Raw genomic sequence first — 14,873 nt, 5'->3', positions numbered from 1 at the left:
ATGGGAGCTCCTGCCTACCTTGGCCTTGGCGTTGACTTTGGCTTTGTTCTGCAGCAGATACTTGGCCACATCCATGTGCCCAGCTCTGGCTGCCATGTGCAGGGGAGTCTCCACTTTCTGCACCATGGACAGAATAAAGCGGTGAGGCCACAGGAGGGGACATGTCACCCATTGCCCAGGAACAAAGAAAGCAGGGTGCAGCTCCTCCACTACACCCCACCACAGTGAGCCCCAATGGCTCCAGCCAGGCCAGCACTCACCACGTTGGACACATTAGGAGATGCTCCACGCTGCAGCAGGGTTTTGACGATGGGCAAATGCCCCATGAAGGCAGCTACATGCAAGGGGGTCAAGCCAGACTGTGGAGAGAAAGCAGCAAAGAGTCATGTTGAATGGCCTGACACAGAGGCAATCCCCCCATTCTCTCAGCCTCTGGGAGCCCCTAGCTGAGCCAACAGCAATGCACAGAACTTCTGCCCTGCACGAAACAGGCAGCGGATGCCACCCGCAGAGTGGGTCTTGAGCTGCAGTTCTCCCCAGCCACAAGGAAGATGTTGGGGGGCAGCAGGGCAGCAGTGACCCAGCCCTGCTGTGCATGGGCAATAACAGAAGAGCTGGGGCTGGGCTGCAGCTCACCCACCTCCGTGACAGCGTCAATGGAGGCTCCTGTCTTCAGAAGCAATTCCATCACCCGAATGTGGTTCTTCTTGCAGGCGATGTGGAGAGGCGTGAAGCCATTCTACAGACAGAATGACCATCAGTCAATTGCAAGCACATTCCCTCTTCCGCTGCCTTTTTCTTTCTCCACTCCCAGCCCATTTATCCTTTTCTTGCCCACCCTTCCTGGCTCACCAGGGCTCTGGAGTTGGGCTTGGCTCCCTTCTCCACCAGCAGTTTAGCCACACGGTGGTGGCCACAGTGCGCGGCTACATGCAGTGGTGTCAGGTGGTCCAGGGTGATGTCGTCTATCTCAGCACTGTACTGCAGGAGTAGGCGCACACAGTCCAGGTGATCACCCTGTGCTGCCATGTGGATCGGTGACAGACCGTTCTGTGAGCGGGGAGCGGAGCCTTAGGGCTGAGTGGAGGGCACTGGGCATCCCACCCAGCCCTGCTCCCTGCCATAGCTCTGAGCAGAAGGATCAGGAAGCTCTTTGCCTCTTGAGGGCCAAAAGTTCGAGCCTGGCCCAGCTACAGAGAGCATCCAGCAAACGCATGCAGTTTGTGACCCCTACGCTGACACTGAGCGCAGTCCCACAGGCACCTTTGTTTTGGCTTGAATGGGAGCACCATGGTCCAGTAGGATCTCTGCAATTCGCACATGTCCATTGCGAGCTGCACAGTGGAGAGGCGTCAACTCATCCTGGGGAGAGAGAAGGGTTCAGAGGCTCAGCAAGGACAGGGAAAGGCAAGGCAAACCCCAGACCAGAAAGGAACAGAAACTTGGGACTTGTTTGCAAAATAAGATCAAAACTGATTCTGCTCTCAGCCCCCAGGCTCAGCCCACCACCCAAGCAGCTTTCTCTCAACCTGAACACACATCACTAAAAAACCCAGTCCACCCCCTTAGGACATCAGGGACTGTGCTCATGCCCTAGCATGACATTCCCAGGGTATGGACTGAGGAGGGCATTGCATCAGTGCTCCCTGGACACAGGAAGAATGGAGACAGAGATGGCCCATGCAGTTGCCAGTGGTTTAGAAAGGGTCTCACCTTGGTCCTTGTCTCTATCTGGGCCCCACGGTCCAGCAGCAGGCGCACCATGATGATGTTGCCTCGTCGGGAGGCTATGTGCAAAGGAGTGATCCCATTCTGGCAGAAGGAAGGACAGCTTGTTACAGGAAGCAACCCCTCCTCTTTTCCCTGCAGGGCTGCCAGGAAGCACGGGGCAAACAAGGGACAGAGGGCACTGGAAGGCTAAATTCCTTCGCAAGGATGGACAGGTGAGAGGCAAGCACATGCCCACCCGTGGCTGAAAGCTGTGGATGCCATAGGAGCCACCCCACATGGCACTCACCTGGGGTGTGAAGTTGACACTGGCTCCACGATTCAGCAAGAGTTGGGCCACACTGAGATTCTCATAGTGGGCTGCAATGTGCAAGGGCGTAAATCCAGTCTAGGGGAAAGAAGGGGGATCAGCCCAGCCAGATACATGCTCCCTGCCGAAAGGATGGATATATACAGCATACCAAGCTGCTGTTCCCCCTGGGAGGTGGGAAAGCTGGCAGGGACAGGGTGGGAGAGCCACGCACCTTGGAGAGGACGTCAGCATTGGGGTCATTCTGCAGCAGCACGGCGGCTGTGCGGGTGTCATCGTTGCGAGCTGCGATGTGCAAGGCGGGCAGGCGGACCTTACCCTTTGTCCCATAGTTGATAAGGTGAGCAACCACATTCTCATGACCCTGCTGCAGAGCCACAGCTAGCGGTGTGAAGCCATCCTGCCAAGGAGAGGCAGGTGAGTGGGGAGAGCCAAGAAGCCACGGCAGCACCTGGCGCAGCCTCAACAAGTAGAGCTGCGGAGTTCTCCCCAAGGATCGTACCTCTGTGGCTACATTCTGGTTGGCTCCATTTTCCAGCAGGAACTTGACAACTTCCAGGTGGTTTTCCTGCGCTGCCATGTAGAGTGGTGTGAATCCCTTCTGCAAACAGAGCCATACACATCAACACAACCCTTCCTCCAGCTCCTTGAAGAGCTGCACCCCACCAAGCTTACAAGTAGGAGGGGGACTGACTTTTTACACAGTCTGACAGTGGTAGGACAGGAGAAATGTCTTTAAACTAAAAGAGGGGAAATTTAGGTTAGATGCTAGGAAGAATTTTTTTTGCTCAGAGAATGGTGAGGCAATGGAACAGGTTTCCTAGAGAGGCTGTGGATACCTCACTTCTGGATGCATTCAAGGCCAGGTTGGATGGGATGCTGAGTAGCCTGATCTAGTGCTCTGCAACCCTGTCCATGGCAGGGGGGTTGGAATTAGATGATCTTCAAGGTCCCCTGTAACCTAAGCCATTCTATGAACACCCACAACCCCGGTTCATTGTCAGGGAGCATCTTTCATGAGTTCTTCCAGGAAGAGTTCAGTGTGCTTGTGTGTGCTGCCATGGACTCCCACCAGACACAGACCATCTCCTCACCATCTCCACAGACCAGACACTCACCATCTCCACCCCCAAACTTCTTTCCCCATCACTCACAGACTTGTGGTCCTTCAGAGATCGGGCAAAGCCACCCTTGTCCCTGAACAGGACCAAAGAGACACTAAAGGGCTGCTGCAGAGCCCTTGCTGGGCACAGCTCTCACCACATGGACATCACCACACACATGCTGGAGCTTTGCCTACCCCAGCCTGGATCACTGTACCTGAGACTGAGCATTGACATTGGCCCCATAGTTCACCAGTTCCCGGACCACGTCCTGCTGTCCAGCGAGGGCAGCGATGTGCAGGGCTGTGTTTCCTTTCTGAAAGACATCATCACAGGGCAGCACTCAGGGAAAAAGACAGGCCAGATGTGCGTACAAACATAGGTGTGAAAAGGGCTGCTGCCATCCCAGCCAGTGCAAGGCAGTGGGGCCGTGCTCTGCACCCCATTCCTGCTACAGACACATTTGCTGGCTAAGGAAGAGGGTGACTTCATATTTCTTATGAGGTCACTGGCAGCCAAAGTTGCACGCATTGTCAGGCTCTGCATATCTCCAGCACCAGGAGGCAAGCAGGGGAAGGGAGAAGGGAGCGCTGAGCTGGCAGACCTCAGGCAAAAGCACAGAGCACGGGAGCCAAGGCTTCCCAGTGGAGCTCAGGGAGAAGCAGACTGAAAGACACAGACTTCTCCCTCCAGTGTGTGCCCTGGGGTGGTGAGGGCAGGACACCAGGCTCTGCTCTGCATCCCAAGCCTTGCTAGGGCACAGAGGTGACATGCCAGCCACTGCAGCTTCCACAGCCTTCCACACACTACCAGAGGCTGCTGGTTGTCCAGTCCTGCTGGCTCATGCCTTTGTCACAGAGAGAGAGAGCCACACCTCTCCGTGATGATGCAGGGAGAGAACTATGCATTATTTATGGAGCACCAGCAATGGCAGGCTGTAGAGCAACGACTGAAGAATGTGACCAGACTCCTTTGTTCTCACCTTGGTCGTGGTCTCCAAAACAATCTCCTTGTGCAGAAGCTCCACCACCATTTTCGCGTGGCCTTCCTTGGAGGCCAGGTGCAAGGCGTTCAGCCCATTCTGCAGGGCACAAAGAGGGGGCATTAATCACAGGATGAGACTGATGATCTCTGGGAACCACCCTGGAGCTCCTCTACGGACCTGGCTGCGGGTGCTTGCTGTGTACTGAAGGAGGTGCTGGCTGCCAGGAGCAGAAGTCACTGCTCTGCCTTTGAGCCCTGAGCAGTTGGCTTCACGCTGCATGCAGCCCCGTGCACTGAGCTGCTGACTAATGCTGGAGGTTTCCCTGTGACATGCAGCCCTCGTGGACTAATTCCTATAGATGGGTGTCACCATGGCACAGTGGGTGTGCATGGCTTCACAGGTACTGTTTGAGCTCTCCTTGCTCACGACGCATTCCTGTTGTCAGCTCCCATCTCCGCTCCAGTGACTTCCCAGGGCTCCCTCAGATCTCCTGCCCACAGCCACACCTGGCACAGCCAAAGCCCTCTGGATGGCCCAGAGTGAGGATGCACACGCTGTGTAAGTGTGGCCTTGCAGGCTGACCCTGCCAATTCCATCCCACAGCCCATGCTCAGCACCGGGGCTGCTTTGCTCCTCCAGTACTGAGCTGCAGCAGAGACTCTGGGGAAGCACTGGTTGTGCAGCTGCTCAGCTCTGTCAGATCCAGGAAGCTCTTGAACAGTTCAGGTGACTGCTTGGGAACACTGCTTCGGGTGCCCCAGTTCAGCCCTCCTTTTCCAAGCTACATATGAAACCACAGTCCCAGGAGCAAAGGGAGCACAGCCCCTGAAGAGCACCCTTGGAATATCCTTGTGCTGTCAAAAGTGGGGGGGTTAGGCCTGCCAGCACCCCAGAGGCAGTTGAGAAAACTTATGTTCCATTATTTCCAATTTCCCAGATGTGAACAAAAGGGCTGAGATATTTACTGGCAGAGAGGTTAAATATTTGCAGGCAATTTCAAATGGCACTTTTTTTTTTTCCCTCCACAAGGGAAAAGTGCAGCACTTCTCCCAGATGGATGCACTGTGCTTACTCACCCCTGTGCAGCTCTCATGTGGCAAAGAGCTGCCAGCTCCCCAGAAGCACACAATGCTGCCCAAGCACTCCACCCCCCAGCCATCTGCTTTGGTTTATGGAGGGTGCTGGAAGGTCACTTTGCAGGATTGCTTCATCCCCATCTGAATACAGGTAGGGGAGCAGAACATGCCAGGGCAAGCTCCAGTTGCAGCCTTCAACATCCCAGTTAAACTCACAACAGCTTCCAGAGGGGGTTTATCATAGCACAAAAAGGTCTTCCACTTCTCTCTTGCTCAATCCAGCAGCCTTCCAAGATCACAGACTCTTTTCTACCTCTCATGTATGCACAGATAGCAAGTCTACAGGCTATCTCAGCACACCAGCTCCAGCATCTCCTGGAGCTCCAAGCACAAGGGGATGGCTGCCAAGGGAAAAAGAAGCAAGAATGCTGCAGCTCTTGGACCAGGGCACAGCTGCACGGCTCTGCACCCACATCTTGAGAGCTCACCAGCTGGGTGAGAGCCACAGATACAGCACATGCTTTTTCCCTGTTATACCCATGTAACAAGATGCAGGGAGGACAAAATCATGAACACTCAGCTGCTCCCCTCGCACATATGTCCTCTTACGCAAAGGATTCATAAATAACCTTTTGAAAGCTGAAAGCCATTGAGGAATCGTTATTCTCCATCCTTACAGCGATAAGCACAATGTTTACTGAAGGCTGTTTCCCAGAGGCCCATCGATATTTCTGCCTCAGGAACAATGCAGGTTGTTTTGCAGGTTTGCTTTGGTTTGATGGCTCTTCTGACCCAAAACCGCCATGGGATGCACTTGATCTGAGCAGTGCTGCACTCCCTCACCAATGGCAAATGCTTCCCAGAAGCCTTGGGCGCTGCTGCCAATGCAACAAACTCAGCTCTGCAGAAAAATGCTCCTTCGTGTTGCTGTACCCTGAGTGGACCCTGCCCTGGGTTGTGACCCAGAAAAGATTCCTGCCCACGCAACCATGACTGCTGGGTTCTGGCAGCCAGCTCAGCTCTGCTTCTCCTCAGCTCCAACTCCTCATTGGTGAGGACAGCACGCATGGATTCAGAACACAATAAGGATACTGATGCAGATGGCAACCATGAAGAAGATGGCAGGATGAAGATCAGATGGCATGTCAAGGTCTCTGCACTTGTGTAAGAATACAGGGCCTGTGGGATAGGTCTGACCACATATATCCCTCCTTATTCTATACAGGACATGTGAGGTTGGACCTTTCCCACAGGTCTGATATTCCTCAGAAGGAAACCCTAAAGTGCCATCTAACCTCAGGGAGATGGCAGGAACCAGTGCAAAGGCACCACTGAAAGGAGCACCTCATTCTGTTGCAGCCACGTGCTCCCCAGCAGGATGTTAAACCCCCTCATTGGCTGCAGGAATCTGGCTGGAAGCAGGACTGCTCCCAGCAAAGGGGGACTGCCCCTTGTGGGGAAGAAATTGAAAACTATTTCATCTTCAATGGACTGAAACACAACATTTTCTATTTCTTCTCCCCACAACACCCCTCTGGTTTCAATCCTGTCCTTGCCCACACAACCCCAGGACAGGAACACCTGGATGCTGGTTATGCGCTGACAATAACTGGGAATGAGGAATAAAATGGGCACCTCATGAGTTTTCCCCAAGCCTCCTCTAGCATCCTAGGGAGGAGAAAACAAGGTGCAACATGCCCCAGCTGCCAGCAGAAATCCAGCATATCTGCACAGCACTGTCAGTCAGAAAAGAAAAGGAGACAGCAACATTTCCTGGGGGAAAATGTCTGCAGCAATGCACCGGCCACTGCAGTGCATAGATTGATGGGTCTGAACCACGCTTGGTTTGGAAACTTGATACTGAACCAGAGGAACATCCGCTTGTGCTACCTGCCAAGTCAGCCTCCCCAGCATCACTGATGCTCTGGAAAGCAGCTGACAGTGCCGTCTGCCTGTCTGTCCCCCAGCTCAGCCCAAGTCCCTTGTGTCCCTCCCTGCAGCACCTACTCGGATTCAGGCTGAGTCGATGCATTTGGCAGCTGCACAGGTAACAAAATGTTCTGTCAGTTATGTGCAAACCATTCCTCTGTGCCTGCAGCTTTCCTTTCCAGGGGCAGAGCTGTCCCTGCTCTGTGTTAGAAGGGGCTCCACCTGAACAGCACCTCCTGAGGCACCACACTGGCGTTCTGCAAACATCCCCTGTTTTTAAACACCTCCCACCGTTTTTAAACTTGCTCTGCCCACTTATGGTCTGCTCTGTACCAGGATCAAGGCTAAGCAAGCTCCCTGGGGCCTTTCTCTGTCCCTCTCCCACGGAGCAGAATAAGGAAGAGACAGAGTGACTGTCACCTCAGCCTTGGGGAGCCACAGCATGGCAATTTTCACATAAGCTAGCAGTGATACCAGAAACCTCATGGGTTTCACCTACCTGATTACAGGTGTTAATATCTACCCCATTCCTGAGATGATCCAAGGCTTTGTCCAGATTCCCAGATCTTGCAGCTCTCAGAAAACTGGTCGCAGCATCAGCCTTGGGGAAAAAAACAAACAGCATGAGGTTTGGCATCATACTTCGTGCTCTCCCATCAGCAATATGGGATCATCCCAGTGCTTGGCTACAGAAACCCGGTGGGAAAGAGGCCAGGCAGGCAGAGATGGTCCTCATCAAACAGGACAAGGCAGGGCTGGGAGTGAGGCTTAAGGGAAGAAAAGCCTTTGGCCAGGCCAGGGAGGAGAGATGTATGGATCTGAGCAGTGCTGGTAGGGCTGGGAAGGTGCTCTGACAGGATTGCTGCAGCCTTTCTAGGCACAGGAAATGCTTTCTGTCCTGGCTGAGAGATCAGCAATGGATAATATACTGCAGAGTTGGTTGTGCCTGCCTCTGCTGTCCTCCAGAAACCAGTACAGGAGTCACAGTGACAGTGGCGACAACCCCAACTGTGCACATTGCAGCCAGGAAAGTCACAGCAAGGCAGTGCCACCACCCCAGGCAAGGCACAGCAATAATTTGTATAACACTATTAAGGCAGCAAATGAAGACAATGGATGGCTCACCAGAAGCTGGAGAACAAGGTGGAAATGCAGTGAGAGCTCTGTGTGGCTGTACCTATGAACTGGTGCCTGCCTGGTAGGTCTAGCCCAAAGGGCTGTCCACAGCACAGAGCCATGAGACATCCATGGCAAAGCAGCAGGACACGCTCCTCTGTCCTTGGCTCCACTAGAAAATCAGAGCCCCTTCCTTAGCACTTATGCTGGGATTGTCCAAGAGACCTCCTGTGCTATGTGAGCATACATCCTGCCAGCCTCAGCCCTCCAGTTCCCACTGCCCTGGGGTCATCAAGCTCGTGGGGCCAGCACTGAAAGCAACAGAGCCTTGGCAGCAGACCCGGGCAGAATGGTGCAGGTGAAGTGTTCAGAGCTCCTGTCTTACCAGCCTCGGTCATTTCAGCTCAGAGATGGAAGCAGCACTGCTCAGCTGCCTCCTGCTTTCCTCCATCCTTCCCTCATCCTCCTACCCAGAGAAACACAGCCCAGCACACGGCCCACTCTCCTGCTACCCCTGCAGAAAGAAGGTCTGCAGATGGGTGTCCCAGCCCCCAGCAGTGCAAGTGCTGCAGCTCTGCCCAGGACAGAGGGACGGGCAGTGGAGGGCAGCATCGCCATGCCCCGTGCTGGTGCAGTCTCTGCACGCAGGGAAACACGTGCAGCTGGCATGCTCTGCTCTGCCAGCTGGCACCACAAGCTGCTGCTTCGCAGCACAACCCGGTCTGCCTGGGAGGAGCCCCCACATTTGAAGCTAGGCTGCCAGCTTCACGGAGGGCTGCAGGTGCGTTGGAGAGTCAACACGATGCCTGGGTGCACTCTGCTCATTCAGGCTGATCTGCTGGGAAAGGCAGAGCACGGTGCTGGTGCTGCCCTTAGAAGTGCACATTTGCACTCAGAGCCCTGCACGCTGTCTAGGGTCAGCAGGAAACGCCGATAGCTCCAAGAAATGGTTAAGTGCAAAGGGCTTTTCTAACTCCAGCTCTTGCTGGAAACTTCTGCATCTCAGGTCGAGCCCTCAGCTACGCTGCAGGCATGGCAGCTTCAGCACAGACCTACAACAGCAACCCCCTTGGAAGTTCAAAGCACAGCTCAGCCAGACCTGGGATCCCACCCACAGGACACGCATGGAGCTGTAAAGATTAATATGGTAAAACTTGACACGCTCCAGCAGCGAAGCACTTCCAAAACCTTGGTACACCCAGCAGCAGAGACCACAGGCAAGAAGCAAGCAGAGAAGCAAAGCAGAGGTCTCTTTGGGCATGAAGGAGAAGCGCATTGTATACTCACAGCCACGTCTGGACCAGACTTGCCCTTTCGTGCTGCCATAGTCCAGCACTTCAGCTGAAACCTGAGCCCGGTGTCCCCTCTTCCCCTCCTTGGTTATCTACTCCCCAGCTTTAAGAGAGCCAGTAAGTTGCATTGCATTCTCTCTAAAAATACCAACTCCCTCCTCGCCCCAACGCAGAACCTGCAGGGATCGCCAGCCACTAATGGAATTTGTTCGTTTTCTTTCCATTACTGTGTCAGACAGGATATTTAATAGCAAGATGCCTGTGGAAAGCAGATGCTTGCTGCCAAGCACAGAGAACAGTCAGAGCTGCAGGGACTACCTCGAGAAGAGCAGAGAGGAGCAGCCCCACAGACATGCTGAGGAGCATCTTGCAGGTAACACTACCCTGGAGGAGAGGGGTGGAGGGCCCTTGCACATGGCTGAGGCGTGGATGCTGCAGAATGACTGCCCTTCTGCTTCCCAGAACCAGAGAACTAATGGGTGCCGGGCACCAGCAGCCATGGGATGGAGACACAGCTCAGACAGCAAAAGCAGACGGCAGATATCTGCAGTCATATTCTCCTCTTAAAGTCCCTGCATACACTGGGACTGCCTACCTGGCATTCGGTCGTACTCTTTCACAACAGCTGATTACACTGGGGTGTCACAGGCAGCCTGACAGCATGAGATTAGCCAAGGAACTAAAGCATAGATTGGGTCAATGCCATCTCCTTTTTCAACAAAAGGGAACAGCAAGAAATGCAGAGACTCCATGGGCATAAGTACGTATGCATATCAAAAAGATGCATGCGCATCCCAGGCAGCACAACACAAATGCTCCTTAAGGCAGACACACACATTGCACACTCGCCATCCACAGCTAAGCACAAAGTGCAGCACAGACACGCTGCGTGCACTCGCTAGGCATTTGTGCTCATACTGCTGCCTGCACCCACAGTTGCTTGCTATCCGCCTGCCCTAGGATATACAGCAGTTGCTTCCAGATGAAAAAGAATGCCCCCAGTGGTTTTACTTTTCTTTTTTTAATTTTTTTTTTTGGCAGCTTGCAGTGTTTCTCTCCATTTTCCTTCTCTTTCCCAGCCATTTTTCAGGAAGGAGTTATTCCAAGCTGAGGAGGTAAACTTGCTTATTTGTCACTGTGTACCTCTCGCACAACTAAGCCCCACGTATAGGCGTTGTGTTCCACAGACTTGGGGATCTTCAAGCTGTGAAGTGGCAGGATGCAGCTTCCAGCACTTCCCAGATCTGGACTTTGCAAAATGCTCCAAGACCTTCTAAAGTGAAAAACACAGCTCAGTGCAGCTGTGCCTCTCCTTCAGTTTCTCTTCTTTCAGGCAACAGTCATATTATTTCTCTTTTCCAGCCTTGATGGGAGACTTTCCTCAGTCCTTATTCACAGGGTATCACCACAGCCTGATGACTGCTCCTTCACCCCAGCAGAAGCCTGGGTCTGACCAAGCTCCTTGCACTGTAGCTGTGGGCTAAGGCAATATGCAAAGGGGATGTTTTGCCAAGCCAGAGGTTCAGGCTGGATTTTGCTAATCTTGCTCTATTTGTCTCCTGCACACAGTCAAAGTCTTCTCTAATCTTTTCTGGCAGTGCCATCACTCTTACTCCCACCTAGGGAGGAGCTCCTTCTGCAAATTATTGATAAAGGAAAGAAGGGTCTCAACATTGCCTCTTTCTATGGACGGGGGCCATGTTTGTCAGGAACACCCTGTGTAGAGGCTGTTAAATGTAGCATGTTGATGATTCCCAAGAGCAAATGAGTTCAGAGGCTCACGCTGCTCTCATGGTGGTTTCTGGGCCATGAGGAAGGAAGCAAATTGTCCTGCTGTTTCAGACTGGCAAAAGGCACATATGCATGCTGCTACACTGCTCCATGTGTGCACCATGCCTGGGCCTTGATCAATTTGCTTTCTTCCAGGCCAAGCTACTGAAAATCATTGCCACTGAGGAGGCTCAGACAGCAGGCTTTGCTACAAGAACAGCTTCCTGTGTGTGCTCTGTAGCAGAGGTCTTCAAAGCAACTACACCACTGCATAGGTTTCTATCTCATCAGTTTATCACTAAAGATAACTGCATCTTCAAACTTTTGCCACTGCTGTATTCTTTGGAAGCCACGTTCTCCTGCCAGCAACTCCTGCCCTGCATACTTAGTGGCATTTGCAGCTCCACTGCTCTAATGCTCCTGAAACCCCACCTCTGGAGCAATATGTGCCACTTTTTCCCCCGTATGCATTAGGAGTGAAGCCAGTGGAGGCATCTTGAAAACCAGGATGAGCAAGCAGTTTGTGAACAGCAGAGAAATAGTAACAGAAGAGCCAGATGCTGCTGCTAAGGGCAAGGCCTTACCTGGGGATCCCCCACGGGGGCTTCTGACCCTGCTAAGCAGATGCACTCCCTCTGCCTGGTCTCAGGCTGCCAAATGCTCATGGAGGTCCAGCAAGGACAGACGAATTGTGTAAGGTAGCACACAATGCTCCAGCAATGCACAGAGCCCCAGCAGCAACAGGAAGATGCAAGCCTGACTCCTGCACTGTGGCCACGTGTTACAGAGGGCATCCTATCCAGACAGTGCATAAAAGGTCCAGACCACATCCCAGGAGATGACCCAGTCACTGTCAGCTGTTAGTACCAGGGCACTGTCAGCACTGCCAGCTGGGAAGGAAGTACAACAACCCTTGCAATAGCCTTTAATTTGCTTTGACATTTCTTTGCTCTTGTGGGCATATGTCCAGCAGCAGGCATGGTCCTCAACTTTGAGGTATTGTTTCCAACAGAGAGAACAATGTAGTGCCTTACTTTAAGCAGTTCTCAGCCTAAGGACTTTTTTCAGGCCAGAGCTCTCCATGTTCTCCCTACCCTGCAGACATCAAATGCCCAGGTCAGCGGGTGCTAATGGTGATCCTTTCTCCTCAGATGAGAAGAATATGTCAGTTCTGGAAATAAACTAAAGGCAGATACTAAGATTAAGTGCATTTAGAGATGGCCCCTGGGGTCTCTCTAAAAAGATAAGGGAAGTTGAATTGGATTCAACTTGGAATGCCCAGAAACAGAAACCACACCATCTGATCAGCAGGAACTTTCTCCTCTATCTACATTCACAGAAGCTTGACACGGGTGGTCCCTGCAGTGGAAACAAAACCTACCAGCAAGTTTCAGCCTTCCTGGTGGAAGAAAGCATTTAATAGTGCACAGCATCTCCAGAGAGGCCACAGGAGCGAAGCCTCAGGCAGGCAGCCAGAGCAGCACAGAGAAGAGACTGCCAGGCACATACTGCAAACTCAGATGAAAGAGAAAAGCAAGAACACTGGGAAGAGCTCATCAGATGAAAGGATAAATCCATATACCCAAATTCTACCCTCCCACCATCTTCACTCCTGCGCACGCGATTTAGGAGAGGTCTGCAGATCTTAGTAGAACTTAAAGCATCAAGAGGTCATCTCTAGAAACCATTTGCTAAGTGATTTTGCTCTCCTTTCATGCATCACCCTGAGCAAAACCTTTGTCCATGCTCATTGTTGCTGAGTGGAGATTTCACAATACCCCAGGCCTCCCCAAGGCACAGAACACCAGAAGCCATGGCTGATAGTGCTGATAGCAGCAGTGATCCCCAGTCATGAGAATGCAGGGGTGCACATGGCTCTATGATCTGGCAGCAAGAGAATCAAATAATGCAGAAATGAAAGATCTGCACAAGTTCCTGAATCAAGGGGCTGTTAATGCTGGTAGAGAATTTGGCACAAGTGGCAGAGCAGAAATCCCAAAGTGAAGGAGGAGGGTCCCCATCAGGTTTCTGAGAAGGGATGCAACTCTTCAATTAGTTTTTGAGCTTTGAAGTTAGTAAAGTGGGGGCACGTTTTCAGGTGCAGTCGCAGTCATCGGGCCCCTCTGTCAGGCACAGTCCTCCATCCTTACAGTATCACAACTAATTAGCATTTGGAAAGCCTGTTTTTATGCACTCTGAATGGGACAGGGTTGTTCTGGACTGTCACTGGTGGTGTAGCTCAGGGCCAAATTAACTCTGTCCCTGCTGAGCACATTCAGATGTAGACAACTGGTCCCTTTCCTCCCACCTCACATCCCCTTTGCTAGATGCTGAAGCTGGAAGGGGTTCAGGACTGTGAGGAGATGGATCTCTCTTTAATCTGCAATGAGCAAGTACTAGGGAGCTGCCCCTGCATAGTGAACTGATCCTTCCTGATAAGGATCCCCTGGTTCTATGAAAGTCTGCCTGCCTGTCATTTCCCAGATAGTACTAATGGAGTTTCTAAGCAGTAACGTCAAGACCTTTTCTGAAATTTGCAAACCACCACTTGTCAATGAAGTCCAGTGCTGAGTCCAGCAGCAGGGACTGGACAGAGGAATAGGGAGCTGAAGACCAGGACATTGTTCCTCTGCACAGAGCCAAAGCAAAGCAAGAATTAGCACAGCGAAGGCTCCTGCCAGCTGGGGCAAGGCGCATCCAGGGGAAAGCTGTCACACTCCTTTGATGTTAGCAGGAGCCTCTGCTCTCTGCACAGCCTGAAAAAGAAAAGCTATTTTTACCTCGTCAGAAAATACACAGACTGTGACTGAAGACAATACACCGGTGCTTGTCACTCAGGAGCTACACCTCTTCTTACAACACAATAGGATTTACAGCTGTGAGAGATGCAGCAGCACTGTGACTGCTTTTTATCTCCTGCTTTCCTACTGCACTGCCTTCCCCAGCCGTGCCATGGCTCAGGCAATACGTGCAACAGACAACATCAGTACAAGGGAAGACAGGGACATGCTTTGAGGGACTGAGGCACATCCTGCAAACCAGCTTCCAACCTGCCCCAGGCTCTGTGCAGTGCCATTGCACGCAGCAGAAGCCAGAACGTGCCATCAAGGTCTGACTCAGTGCCTTATGGAAAAAACTTCTCTCTCTTTGCTAGTGTTTTGAATCAACTGTTCCTAATGTCTGCAATCTCTTCTGGCTGATCTTTTCTACCTCTGCTTCAGCAGGGCCAGCCCACACCTGCTTCCATGAGCAAAAGTGCTGAGGATGAGGCTTCCTGCTAGGATGGAGAGGCTGTGAAGGATCGCAGCACATGTGCATGGTTGCAGATTCACTGCTAGCAGTGTGCAGCCAGGCTGCCTGAGCTCAGTGTAGCCTCCAAAAGCCATGCAGGGAAGAAAGCATTGACAGGAAAGTACCTGAAGCACAGCCTGGAAATAGATTGTTGCCAACTTATCCCCGGTGAGGACATGCAAGCAAAAGCTGTGGCAGCACAGCCACCTGCTCCTCAGCAGAGCTAATAGAGCACTATGCCTAGAGAGAAACGTCATCCTGTGCACCTGTCCC

General features: G+C 52.4%; 1 protein-coding gene across 1 annotated transcript in view; it reads right to left on the bottom strand.

Annotated features, from left to right (window-relative positions):
- Positions 1–14,873, bottom strand: part of ANK1 (ankyrin 1) — a gene marked incomplete at both ends in the record, with an annotated part of 46,938 nt that overhangs the window by 13,608 nt on the left and 18,457 nt on the right. The window contains 12 exons of the mRNA XM_079547429.1: positions 19–117; positions 261–359; positions 641–739; positions 853–1,050; positions 1,264–1,362; positions 1,714–1,812; positions 2,018–2,116; positions 2,253–2,438; positions 2,541–2,639; positions 3,359–3,457; positions 4,124–4,222; positions 7,631–7,732. Of these exons, the coding sequence (XP_079403555.1) occupies positions 19–117; positions 261–359; positions 641–739; positions 853–1,050; positions 1,264–1,362; positions 1,714–1,812; positions 2,018–2,116; positions 2,253–2,438; positions 2,541–2,639; positions 3,359–3,457; positions 4,124–4,222; positions 7,631–7,732 (1,377 nt within the window). The remainder of the gene's footprint in view (positions 1–18; positions 118–260; positions 360–640; positions 740–852; positions 1,051–1,263; positions 1,363–1,713; positions 1,813–2,017; positions 2,117–2,252; positions 2,439–2,540; positions 2,640–3,358; positions 3,458–4,123; positions 4,223–7,630; positions 7,733–14,873) is intronic.

The sequence above is a fragment of the Tetrao urogallus genome (genome assembly GCF_951394365.1).
Source record: "Tetrao urogallus genome assembly, chromosome: 27".
Taxonomy (NCBI): Eukaryota; Metazoa; Chordata; class Aves; order Galliformes; family Phasianidae; genus Tetrao; species Tetrao urogallus.
The sequence above is the reverse complement of the archived record's forward strand: the minus strand, read 5'-3'. Positions and strand labels throughout refer to the sequence as shown.